This window comes from Syngnathoides biaculeatus, chromosome 11, assembly GCF_019802595.1.
Source record: "Syngnathoides biaculeatus isolate LvHL_M chromosome 11, ASM1980259v1, whole genome shotgun sequence".
Lineage (NCBI taxonomy): Eukaryota > Metazoa > Chordata > Actinopteri > Syngnathiformes > Syngnathidae > Syngnathoides > Syngnathoides biaculeatus.
In genome coordinates, this window is record NC_084650.1 from 925,967 (window position 1) to 939,621 (window position 13,655).

At 48.8% G+C, this 13,655-nt stretch overlaps 1 protein-coding gene across 8 annotated transcripts in view; it reads left to right on the forward strand.

Annotated features, from left to right (window-relative positions):
• Window positions 1-13,655, forward strand: part of LOC133508389 (neuronal acetylcholine receptor subunit alpha-7-like) — a 56,727-nt gene that overhangs the window by 14,032 nt on the left and 29,040 nt on the right. For all 8 annotated transcript variants that reach the window (XM_061834347.1, XM_061834352.1, XM_061834351.1 and 5 more), the window contains one exon: window positions 2,506-2,645. In XM_061834347.1, the coding sequence (XP_061690331.1) occupies window positions 2,506-2,645 (140 nt within the window). The remainder of the gene's footprint in view (window positions 1-2,505; window positions 2,646-13,655) is intronic.

Here is a 13,655-nt window from a genome sequence, read left to right on the forward strand (position 1 = left end):
ACCTTCAGCCACCATGCACGGTATTTAGTTCTCTGGAATATTATTTACAAGAGTACTGAAGGTCATATGAAATCAGTAATATTATATGGCTGAAGGTTCACATTGTGTATGAAACGGGGATATTAAGATGAAATCCAGTCAAAATTGAGCCTGGTTTAAACTAAATTGACAAACAAATTAACTGGAGCCACAGTCTAGAATAGCATGATTTTTATCCTTAGCAAGGTAGACTGGGGCTGAAGTCACTAAAAGTTAGCCCAGAGCATGAAGATATGAAAAGCACATTTTCATCACTGTAATTAATGGGTGTTCTGCACCCAAACCCCATCATCATCAAAATGAAAAATTACAGACCTATAAGAACATATGAGTGGGAACTGAACCCATGCTGTTTGCGCTAAAGTCAGGCGGGTGTAGCACTACACCATCAGTGGTACTGGACACATTATAAAGAGTCCAATTTTCTTTCAAAATGGAATATTGACAGGGTAATGTCCATGAGGAGAACATTGTGGAAGAGGAGTGTGAGAAAATATGTTCATTCTACAGTGCTGAGAAAACTAAATGCACCCCTCACTTTCAGTCCCCCTTGTCGTGCGGATGCTCTTGGGCTTGCTTTAGTGCTTAGAGGTGTTCTGACTCTGCTTATTAAGTCAAAACTAATTCTACACGCAGACAGGCAAAGTTCTGGACAAATTCCAGTGCACACACATCGACCTGTATGTACAATTAAAGACTATTTTAGGACTCTACATTCTGTGCATTCAGTCTATCCCATATTTCTACAAATGAGTGAATGAATGAATATCATTCACATTCGGTTCAAAGTTTATGCAGCCACAACTCCTTCTTTGGAATGTGTTTCCTTTCCATTGGATGAGATACATTAGCATTGTGGGTATTTGTTTCGCTGGATTCTAGTGAGGAGAAGTAGTACAGAAAATGGATGGATTCTAATGGTGTTCAACCTATCATTGTATCGCATCATGTCATATGATTAATGTTGCCCTCTCAGCATCCATTGTAGCTTGGTCATCCTGGAAGGGGGACCAATCTCTGTCATCCCTTCCCCAGGGTTCTGCTTTATTCCCCAAATGCGTTTTCTCACCCCCCAACCCACTGCTCAGATGGAGGTTTTAGACCAGGGAATGACAGGTGTTTTTCGTGAATTGTGTTTTGTAAATAGAGCCCTTTGAGACAATCTTGTTCATAAGTGCTATACTGTATAAAGGTGCCTTGATATACGAGTACCCAGACTCAGAAATTTGTTGAGATATGAGCTGTCGTTGGGCCAGGTTTTTTGCTTGACAAAAATTAGAGAATTGAGCACTGTATGGTGTCAAGAAACTAAACTCAACTGACGTCACAATAAGCACTAGTGTGGCAGAAAGTGAATAATTATTCAAGAAAGAGGCTTCAAGCTGTTTAATCCCACTCCAAGTTGGAGTTTACTTTCAAACTACATGTAAAAATAGCTATAATTGGATGTTCTGTATTTATAACAACCACATAGCCTTGCCTTTAGAAAGTCCAATTAGGTTAATGGCAATGCAAAAGGTGCTCACAAATAGCATTTGTGTTGTGGTGTTTTAATCCTTTAAGAAACTAATATTTGAAATCAACTGATGGAGCAACAAGTGGACAGCAATAATATTTACAGCATGTATTATTTTTTTCCATCCATTCATTGTACAAGTTGTTTTGGTGGCATCGGGTAGGGTGCAATTTAAGATGAAGGTCGGGACCTTGGCAATCTGATCCCTGGCTACAGAAATTGGACCTAGGGATGTGGAATGTCACACCCTCTGGCAGGGGAGGAGCCCATGGTGGTGTGCGAGGTCGAGAAGTTCTAAATAGATAAAGCCACCAAGCACGGCTTAGACTCTGGTACCAGACTTCTTGAGAAGGATGTGGGTATACAGTACTTTTTGCCCACCAGCTTGGCACTTATACATTGGGGTTCACCCCGCTAGACGGGAGGGTAGCCTCTCTCCGCCTCTGGGCTGAGGAATGGGTCCTGACTGTTCTTTGTGCCTCTGCACCAAACAACAGTTCATGATACCCAGTTTTTTATCGTGTGAATTTGTATATATCGAGCTGAAGTCACTATTTAAATAATGCTTTTGTCATTTCTGTTATCTAAAAAATGATATTGTCAATATTTTCCTTGCTCAATAATCAATGCAGTGCTGAATAGCCTCTAGTAGCTGTTTTGTAGGACCTTAAATGCTAACCTGCCATAAGACTTGATATCTTTCCATTAATGGGCTGGACAACATCCTGCCCTGCTGGAGACACAATCCTGTACTATTCACAAAGCTAGGATTGACTTGATCTCTTCGTGATCTAACTGAGGATAAATGCAATGCGGCTGATGGATGGCAGGACAAATTGATGGATGGGTTAGGTTGAATCATACTGTACTGAGGTTTACATGTTTCTGTAAAAAATGCTGTTTTCTGAAACATATACATGAAACCTTGCTCTTACTGTGTTGGTCTCCAGGATCCCTGCAAGGAGAGTACCAGAGGAGACTTTACAAGGAGCTACTTGCTAACTACAACCGTCTGGAAAGACCAGTGACCAATGATTCAGCCGCCATCTTGGTGGAGCTGGGTTTCACTCTTCTGCAGATAATAGATGTGGTGAGGAGCATGGTTTTGGTCTGAGACTGTGTCTCAGTCTGTTTATGTTAGTCACTGGCTTTTAAATACATCTGTTGTGTATGCTGTTGAGAAGCTCATTTGAAATTTAAATTTTTAATTTTCAAAGTTTTTAACAATAGAAAAACTTACAATGAGCCCCGTTAATTGGGACCAAGCCCTGTGGAAAAACCCAAAAATCTGTGAAAATAATTGACAATCATACTTAAAATTCTGTTATAATTGCACAGCGATGTCACAAGATGAAGACAAAGCACTCAAAATTGAGATCATAAAGCATCACAGCATATATTTAGCATGTTCTCGTTAATCATGAACACGTTCAACACAAACCACATTAACATGAGGCACATCAATAATATGAGTTAGCTAGCCTAATCCAAAGTCAGTGGTTTTCATACTTTTTGGGTTCGCCCCCTTTTGGGATGTTAACTTTTTCCAAACCCCACTTCGCCCGCTTGAAATTTTGTTCAACAAAGTCCTTGCACTGAAAATTGTAAAGAAAAAAAAAAAGTGGGGATGCTAGCCACTGTTCCCTCCAAGCTGCATGTGTTCAATTGCGGATTGCTGATATGGTCTTTATGCAGTGTTACACGCAGAAAAACAAAATCCAGCCCCAATTGAAAATATAACATACACAATGTTATACAATAAATAAGGGGTGACTGGCTGCTCCATCCAATGGCACAATTCACATACGTACTTGTTGACAATGACAGCCTCCGGTATTTAGTTAGCAAAGTGGTCTGGGCAACATTGAGCGAAGACACGAAGACAGCGGCACACACTGCTTATGTTTACCTTTGTAGCGCCGGAGAAAAGGAGTCGGAGGCGGAGTGTCGGACACAGGAACAGAACTTGCTTTATTGTTTGACATCAAAACACCACTCGCATAACGGCGGGAACTCTGTTAACCCTTACTCCGGAAGCGCAACAACAAAAACACCCCAACTCGAGGTCCCGCGGGTGAATTATGTAAACACCACACAAGCCCCCCCAGAATTCACCCATAGTCAAAATCCTTGTGCCGTGGAGGGATGATGACCCGACCCCGGCGGGTGTGCACTGTAGGGGCCGAGGGGGGCGGGGTCGCACTGTCCATTGAGTCACGGGACAAGGGCTCAGGCGGGGTCAAGGGCACCCCGGCAGGCGCAGGGGCACAGGGCAAAGGGGGACGACCCCAGCGCGGGGGGAGGGCCAACCCCAAAGGCTGGGCAATGTCCAGGTGCGCGGGTTTGACCCTTTCCACGGAAACAGTCTTGGGTCTGCCGCCAATGTCCACGAGCAGGCTCTTATCCCCGTGCTCCAGGACCCTGAACGGCCCGTCGTATGGGGGGCGGAGAGGTCCACGGTGGGCGTCATGACGAACAAACACAAAATCCGCAGAGCGCAGGTGACGGGGCAGCCGGGCAGCTGGGGTGCCATGTTGCGACGTGGGAATCGGCGCGAACCCTTTTGCGGCCTCCAGCAGGGAGGACTGTTGCCTGGCTGCGGACCAGGGCGCTGTGGCGTCCGGGATGAATTCGCCGGGGACCCGCAGTGGCTGGCCGTAGACAAGTTCGGCGGATGAGGACAACAGGTTTTCCTTGGGGGCGCACCTGAGGCCGAGCATGACCCATGGGAGCTTATCCAACCAGTTGCTGTCCTTCAAGCCGGCACGCAGGGCTGCTTTCATGGAGCGGTGGAACCGCTCGCAAAGACCGTTCGCCTGGGGATGATAGGCGGTAGTGCGGTGCAGCTTGACCCCCAAGCTCTCAGCGACTGCGTTCCAGAGTTCAGAGGTAAACTGAGGGCCACGATCTAAGGAAAGGTCGCACGGTGTCCCGAAGCGTGCAACCCACGTGCCAATGCACGCCCGGGCCACGTCTGACGACGTTGTCGAGGAGAGGGGAACGGCTTCGGGCCAGCGGGTCATCCTGTCCACCATGGTGAGCAAGTAGGTGAATCCGTGCGACAGAGGAAGTGGACCTACCAAGTCGACGTTGACGTGGTCAAACCTCCTCTCGGAGACAGCGAAGGGCTCCAAGGGGGCTTTTGTGTGGCGATGCACCTTAGCCCGCTGACAGGCCACGCACGAGTCGACCCAGGCCTGCACATCTTTCTTGAGACCGCGCCACACGAACTTCTGGGCCACCAGCCTCACGGACGGTTTCCTTCCGGGGTGGGAGAGGTTGTGGACCGCCTCGAAAACAGCTCTACGCCAGTTTGCAGGGACCAGCGGCCGAGGCTGGTCAGCCGAGAGGTCGCACAGCAACCTGACGCCCGAGTCACCACACGCGACTTCCTCCAGGCGCAAACCCGTGTCAGAAGTCTTGAGGGACTGCACCCCTTGGTCCGAGGCCTGGTCTGCGCTCATGCGGGAGTAGTCAAGACCCAGATGCACAGTGCCGACAATCGTTTTGGAGAGGCAGTCCGCGACCACATTGGATTTGCCGCCGATGTGTTGGATGTCCGTAGTGTACTCAGAGATGAACGACAGTTGGCGTTGCTGGCGGGCGGACCACGGCTCGGCCACCTTGGACATGGCAAAAGTGAGGGGTTTATGGTCCACATATGCCGTGAACTCACGGCCTTCCAAGAGGGAGCGGAAGTGGCGGATCGCCAGCCAGAGGCCGAGGAGCTCTCTATCGAACGTGCTGTATTTGCGCTCCCTGGGGACACAGCTGACGGCTGAAAAAGGCAAGCGGTTGCCAGGTGCCGCCGACCCACTGTTCGAATACGGCTCCAACAGCGTAGTCCGATGCATCGGTAGTGAGAGCGACAGGTGCCCTGTGGGTCGGGTGGGCCAGCATAGCAGCACGACTCAGCGCGGCCTTCGTAGCCTCGAAGGCTTCCATCCTCTCAGCCGTCCATTCAACGTCCCGGTTGGGGGCCTTGTCTTTAAGAGCCTCATAGAGCGGGCGCATGATGTGGGCCGCCCGGCGGATGAACCGGTGGTAGAAAGTCACCATCCCCAGGAACTCCCGCAGGCCCCGAGCCGAGCGAGGTCGGGGAAAAGCGGAGACGGCCTCCACCTTTGCCAGAAGGGGGGCGGCGCCGTTCTTGTCTATGAGGTGCCCGAGGAACTGGATAGAGGGCACCCTGAAAACACACTTCGCCGGGTTGATGATCAGGCCATGCTGCTCAAGTCTTGCGAAGAGGTCGCGGAGGTGCATCAGATGTTCATCCTCCGAGGAGCTGGCGACGAGGATGTCATCCAAATAGACAAACACAAATGGCAAGTCCCTGAGCACAGAATCCATTAAACGCTGGAAAGATTGTGCCGCGTTTTTAAGACCAAACGGCATCCTCAGAAACTCGAACAGTCCAAACGGAGTGATTACAGCTGTCTTGGGAACGTCTGAGGGGTGCACGGGAACCTGGTGATACCCGTGCACCAGGTCGACCTTGGAGAACAAGATTTTGCCTGCCAGGTGGGCTGAGAAGTCCTGAATGTGTGGAACAGGGTAGCGGTCGGGTGTAGTAGCGTCGTTAAGGTGGCGGTAGTCACCACACGGTCGCCACCCGCCACTCGGTGTAGGGACAATGTGTAGTGGCGAGGCCCACGGGCTATCCGAGGGGCGGACAATGCCCAGACGCTCCATGTTGGCAAACTCGGACTTAGTGACTGCTAGCTTCTCGGGGTCAAGCCGTCGGGCCCTCGCGTGAATCGGGGGGCCCTTGGTCTCAATGTGGTGCTCGACCCCATGTTTAGTCGTGGCAGAGGAGAAAGTGGGCCGTGTCAAGCCAGGGAACTCACCAAGGAGGAGTTGGTACTTGGTGCCGTCCGATACCGAACTGGAGAGACCACCATAAGTTGCCTCATTGCGGAAGCAGGCGACCGTGGAAAAAGTCAGTGCATCCACCAGACGGCCCCTCTTAACATCCACCAGCAGCCCGTCGGCACAAAAAAAATCAGCGCCGAGGAGAGGGAATGAGATATCCGCAGTGACAAAGTTCCATGTGAAGCGCTGACTCCCGAAACACAAGTCCACAGTCCTCATGCCATAAGAGCGGATAGGGGAGCCATTAGCGAACAGTAGGGGTGGCCCATGAGTCCCGCCAGCAGCGTCCTCCGCAATGGCCGTCAGGACGCTCCTCTGGGCGCCGGTGTCGCAAAGGAATTTGCGCCCGGAAAGGTTGTCCTTGACGAACAGCAGCCAGCTCTTCGCGCCCACGCTCACGGCCGCTGCGAAGCGTGGGCTTTGGCGTTTCCCAACGCGTCGTAGTTGCAAGGGGCGCGGCACCTCTTCGCTTTCGCACCGAAACGGGCATGGAAGTAGCACAAGCCTGTGCCAGCACGGCCGTCGGTGGCGATGGGGCCCCTGCTGGATGCTGCCCCCGCGCCCGGAGGCAAGTAACTGCACGTCGCGGCCAGCGTCTTAGGGGAGAAGTGCTGGGTTGCCAGGAAGAAACGGTCGGCCTCCTCGGCCAGGGCCCGGGGCTCAGTGACAGTACTGTTCGCGAGCGCCGTCTGAACATGCGGTGGCATATGCCTGAGAAACAGTTCCATGAAAATTGAAATTGGGCTCTTCCGTGCCCAGCAGGTTCAGCATCATTTCCATGAGTTCGGAAGGTTTGCTGTCCCCCAGTCCATTAATAGCCAACAGATGTCGGGCACGCTCCGGCCGTGAAAGCTCAAAAACCTTGAGAAGGTGAGCCCTGATCCCAGCATACTTATCTCGGGCCGGGGGAGAGGTGATGAAGTTCACTGCTCTGGCCCCCGTTGAGCTCCCGAGTGCTGAGACAATGTGGTAGTAACGCGTGGAATCATCTGAGATCCCGCGGAGGGCGAACTGAGCCTCCGTCTGCGCGAACCACGCTGCCGCAGACGTCTCCCAAAACTCCGGCAATTTGAGGATGGCGGTTGCCTTTTTCGTTTCAGTCTCGAAAACGCTGGAACTGATGTCGGGGTCACCAGTGTATCGCCGGAGAAAAGGAGTCGGAGGCGGAGTGTCGGACACAGGAACAGAACTTGCTTTATTGTTTGACATCAAAACACTACTCTCATAACGGCGGGAACTCTGTTAACCTTTACTCCGGAAGCGCAACAACAAAAACAGTCCGTGCGGAACCCCACACCCCAACTCGACGTCCCGCTGGTGAATTATGTAAACACCACACCTTCAATAATAATGGAAAAGCAAAAAATGACAAAAGAAATGTTTTTATTTTAAGAGTCACTGGGTGCTTGAGTATCTGCAAATAGAAGAAAAAGTGAGGAAATTGGATGAGATTTTCCCTTTTTCGAAGGTGAAAGCTCTGGTCTGAAAAATGTTTTGAGAAACCAAATTACAAAGTGAATTTTTGGAAGGAAACGTGTGGACCAAATGGAAGCTGGACAACCTTAAGCCTCACATTCAGCACAAGTCATTTGAAAGCAGTTAGAATTGTACCCAGATGTAAGATGGAAATCAAGATCGGTAAGGATATCATGGGTGTCTTCCCCCTGCTTTGTACACAATGGCTTCTGAAATCAGCCTCCCCTCCTGTGTCTCATCTGCCCAAATTACACCATGCATTTAAACCTCGAGTCTCATTCTGTCTGGTTGCCAGTTCGTTGTACCTTGTTATCACATTCCAGCATTCCTTGTTTCCACATCACAGATTTATTGTAAGCCAAAACGTTGTTTGATAATTGACCCTGCCTTTCACCTCACGTTTTTGGATATGGTTTCCTTTTCGGACTGCCTGCCTGTGTACCAACATCAGAACAAACTGGCCTTTACAATGACGGGCCAGACTCAGACCAGGTGCGTAAAGCCCTTCATGTGCATGCACAACACATCACGGAGCAGGACGAACAACTTGCTGCCCTCCACCTTCATTTTAAGATACTATCAGAGCAGCAGAACACTATGATGACACAGGTGGCCTCACACTTTGATGTTCTAATCAATATGGTGCAGAAGAAAAGAATTAGCTGGCACAGCACCTAATGCCATTACTGTAACACCATTTTTTTCATGACTCAGTCACCATGCCACCCCCTCTGCTAGTGTCTGGTCACAGTTCTCTCGCCCGAAGAGGTTCTCTGGAAACTCCAGAAACATCAACCCATTCCATCACTCTGTGCAAACTCCAATTTGAGCTTCAGGAAGCTACCTTCCCCACTGAGCAGGCATAGATCACTTTCATCATTTCCCACCTGACTGGCCGTGCAGAGGCGTGGCCTACTGCTGAATAGAGCCGCAATTGTGTCGCGTGTCATTCTTGGGCATAATTTGTGAAGACTATGGAGCAAGTGTTTCAGTATTCCACACCAGATTGTGGGGCAGCTAGCTCCCTGATCACGTTACAATACAGCAAGCAAAGGGTGTCAGATTACGCGATTGAATTTCACATCCTCGCGCATGAGAGTGAATGGAATAACAGGGTAAAACTCCATGCATTTTTTTTTTCAAGGGCTATCCCCTGCCACCAAAGATTATTTGGTCCCACTAGACCTCCTGATTAACTTGGACACGCTCATTGCTCTTTCCATCAAGATAGATTAAACGCTCTTAGACTATGAGCTAGACAGAGATCGGCGGAAAGATGGATCACCCCGCACTGGGAGAACAAGTCTCGGTGACCACTGTTTCAAGCCTCAATTCATTGGCCAGCGCCACCAAGGATAAACCCATGCAACTGGGCAGGTTCCATCTCTCACCTGAGAAACGTCAACGCTGGCTGAGGGAAGGACAGTCTTCTTCTTCTTCTTTCCTTTCGGCTTGTCCCGTTAGGGGTCGCCACAGCGTGTCATCTTTTGCCATCTGAGCCTATCTCCTGCATCTTCCTCTCTAACCCCAACTGCCCTCATGTCTTCCCTCCCACATCCATAAACCTTCTCTTTGGTCTTCCTCTCGCTCTTTTGCCTGGCAGCTCCATCCTCAGCAGCCTTCCACCAATATACTCACTCTCTCGCCTCTGAACATGTCCAAACCATCGAAGTCTGCTCTCTCGAATCTTGTCTCCAAAACATCCAACTTTGGCTGTCCCTCTAATGAGCTCATTTCTAATCCTATCCAACCTATTCACTCCAAGCGAGAACCTCAGCATCTTCATTTCTGCCACCTCCAGTTCAGCTTCCTGTTGTTTCTTCAGTGCCACCGTCTCTAATCCGTACATCATGGCCGGCCTCACCACTGTTTTGTTAAGTTTGCCCTTCATTCTTGCAGAGACTCTTCTGTCACATAACACACCAGACACCTTTCGCCAGCTGTTCCAACCTGCTTGGACCTATTTCTTCACTTTCTTACCACACTCACCATTGCTCTGGATTGTTGACCCTAAATATTTGAAGTCGTCCACCCTCGCTATCTCTTCTCCCTGTAGCCTCAATCTTCCCCTATACTCTGTTTTACTTCGGCTAATCTTCATTCCTCTCCTTTCCAGTGCATGTCTCCATCTTTCTAATTGTTCCTCTGCATGCTCCCTGCTTTCAATGCATATCACAATATCATCTGCGAACATCATGGTCCAAGGGGATTCCAGTCTAACCTCATCTGTCAGCCTATCCATTACCACTGCAAACAGGAAGGGGCTCAGAGCTGATCCCTGATGCAGTCCCACCTCCACCTTAAATTCCTCTGTCACACCTAAGGCACACATCACCATTGTTCTGCTGCCATCATACATGTCCTGTACTATTTTAACATACTTCTCTGCCACACCAGACTTACGCATGCAGTACCACAGTTCCTCTCTTGGTACTCTGTCATAGGCCATCTCTAGATCCACAAAGACACAATGTAGCTCCTTCTGACATTCTCTGTACTTTTCCACTAGCATCCTCAAGGCAAATAATGCATCTGTGGTACTCTTTCTAGGCATGAAACCATACTGTTGCTCGCAGATACTTACTTCTGTCCTGAGTCTAGCCTCCACTACTCTTTCCCATAACTTCATTATGTGGCTCATCATTTATTCCTCTATAGTTCCCACAGTTCTGAACATCCCCTTTGTTCTTAAAAATGGGAACTAGAACACTTTTCCTCCATTCTTCAGGCATCTTTTCGCCCACTGGTATTCTGTTGAATAAGATGATCAAAAACTCCACAGCCATCTCTCCAAATTGCTTCCATACCTCCACTGGTATGTCATCAGGACCAACTGCCCTTCCATTTTTCATCCTTTGTAGTGCCTTTCTGACTTCCCCCTTGGTAATCATTGCCACTTCCTGGACCTTCACACTTGCCTCTTCAACTCTTCCTTCTCTCTCATTTTCTGCAATCATCAACTTCTCAAATTAATCTTTCCATCTATTTAGCACACTACTGGCACCAGTCTACACATTTCCATCTCTATCCTTAATCACCCTTACCTGCTGCACATCCTTCCCATCTCTATCCCTCTGTCTGGCCAACCCGTAGAGATCCTTTTCTCCTTCTTTCGTGTCCAACCTGGTGTACATGACTTCATATGCCTCTTGTTTAGCCTTTGCCACCTCTACCTTTGCCCTACGTCGCATCTCGATGTACTCCTTTTGCCTCTCCTCAGTCCTCTCAGTATCCCACTTCTTCTTCGCTAATCTCTTTCCTTGTATGACTCCTTGTATTTTGGGGTTCCACCACCAAGTCTCCTTCTCCCCTTTCCTACCAAAAGACACACCAAGTACTCTCCTGCTTGTCTCTCTGATTACCTTGGCTGTCGTAGTCCAGTCTTCCGGGAGCTTCTGCTGTCCATCGAGAGCCTGTCTTACCTCTTTCCGAAAGGCCGCACAACATTCTTCCTTTCTCATCTTCCACCTCATGGTTCTCTGCTCTACCTTTGTCTTCTTAATCTTCCTATCCACCACCAGAGTCATCCTACACACCACCATCCTATGCTGTCGAGCTACACTCTCCCCTACCACTACTTTACAGTCAGTAACCTCCTTCAGATTACATCGTCTGCACAAAATATAATCCACCTGCGTGCTTCTACCTCCGCTTTTGTAGGTCACTATATGTTCCTCCCTCTTCTGGAAATAAGTGTTCACTACAGCCATCTCCATCCTTTTTGCAAAGTCCACCACCATCTGTCCCCCAAAGTTCCTTTCCTGGATGCCGTACTTACCCATCACTTCTTCATCGCCCCTGTTTCCTTTACCAATATGTCCATTACAATCTGCACCAATCACAACTCTCTCACTGTCTGGGATGCTCAGAACTACTTCATCTAGTTCCTTCCAGAATTTCTCTTTCAACTCTAGGTCACATCCTACCTGTGGGGCATAGCCGCTAACCACATTATACATAACACCCTCAATTTCAAATTTTAGTCTCATCACTCGATTGATACTCTTTTCACCTCCAAGACATGCTTAGCCAGCTCTTCCTTTAAAATAACCCCTACTCCATTTCTCTTCCCATCTACTCCGTGGTAGAATAATTTAAACCCTGCTCCTAAACTTCTAGCCTAACTTCCTTTCCACCTGCTCTCTTGGATGCACAGAATATCAACCTTTCTCCTAATCATCATGTCAACCAACTCCTGAGCTTTTTCTGTCAGTCCCAACATTCAAAGTCCATAAACTCAGTTGTAGGCTCTGTGCATTCCTCTTTTTCTTCTGACGATGGATCCGGTTTCCTCCTCTTCTTTGTCTTTGACCCACAGTAGCTGAATTTCCACCGACGCCCTGCACGTTAGCAGTGCCAGGGGCGGGCGTTGTGAACGGTCATATTTGTTTGGCACAGTTTTTACGCCGGATGCCCTTCCTGACGCAACCCTCTGCATTTATCTGGGCTTGGGACCGGCCTACAGATTACACTGGTTTGTGCCCCCATAGGGCTGCAACAGTGCTTCTACTAAACCTTGGTTAAAATTATATTACTGACATATTGACAGGTCTTCTGGACATGTTATGTCATAGGGCAGCAACTCCGCCCAGACCTTTTTCAAGCCACCAAGTAATGTTAAAGGATATTTCTCTCATGGAATACCACAGACCCCATCTGGGGATCCTGACTTGTGTCAAGTGTCCACTTGTTATCATGGCATGAAAGACGTTTTCTCCAAAAACAAAGCCAAATCTCTTTCACCCTACAGACCTTATGACTGCCTGCAACACACCTCCACAAGAGAGGCTGTTATCTCTTAAAGAACCGGAACACGAGACTATGCAGGAGTACGTGGAAAAATCACTGGTAGCCAGTATCCTTTGCCGAGCTTCGTCCCGTATCCTCTTGCTCCGCCTACTGAGCTGGTTCCAGGAATAGTAAACCAAATGCCATGTATTGTATTTTCTGAAAGAAATATATGTTCAACGCCGTTCACGGCTCCGTAATAAGCCACCTCAGCGCCGAAAGTGAGCCACACCGGCCGGCTGCAATGAGCCGCGATGGCTCATCTCCGCTGCGGAAGTGGATCAGATGGGGAGGCGGTTTGGCCATGATTGCATATCATCTGAATATGGCTCGAAACAATAGTGTAATATTGCCCCGGTAACTTAACTTAAAAGAGCTTCCGTGTCAGAAGGGGCGTGTTCGTCTCCCATAGTAGGGTCCACTGTGTGTTTTCATTGGCGAATGTCCAGGTGACCTCAGAGACAGGGGATGCAGCCAATATGGCGACCACTTAGATATCGTAGAATGACACTTCTGCAACTTTCCGCATGGATGACGCGCTCTACGCTCACATTTATTTTTTCGTATAGACATTGAAGTGAATAATGTTATATGTATTTTTCATTACAATATCTATTTTAGAATGTTTGTAGGGATGACACTTGACCTTTAAGAGGAAGGGTTATCCACTGGGTCCACACCAACAGGACCGTATGTTGCCCTGGCATACCCAAGACACTATATATTGTCAAATGGCTTACAAGCCCTTTCGTCAACGTCCTTCGGGGAAGTTGCGACCCCTACCAATACCACGTCCATGGTCAGACATTTCTATGGAGTTAATGAGCGGATTACCAGCTTCTGAAGGAAATACCACTGTTCATTATAGGTTTTCTAAGATGGAACACTTCATTGCACTGCCGAAACTTCCCTAGGCAAAAGAAACTGCTGAGTTAATGATAAATCATGTGCTGAGGTTTCATGG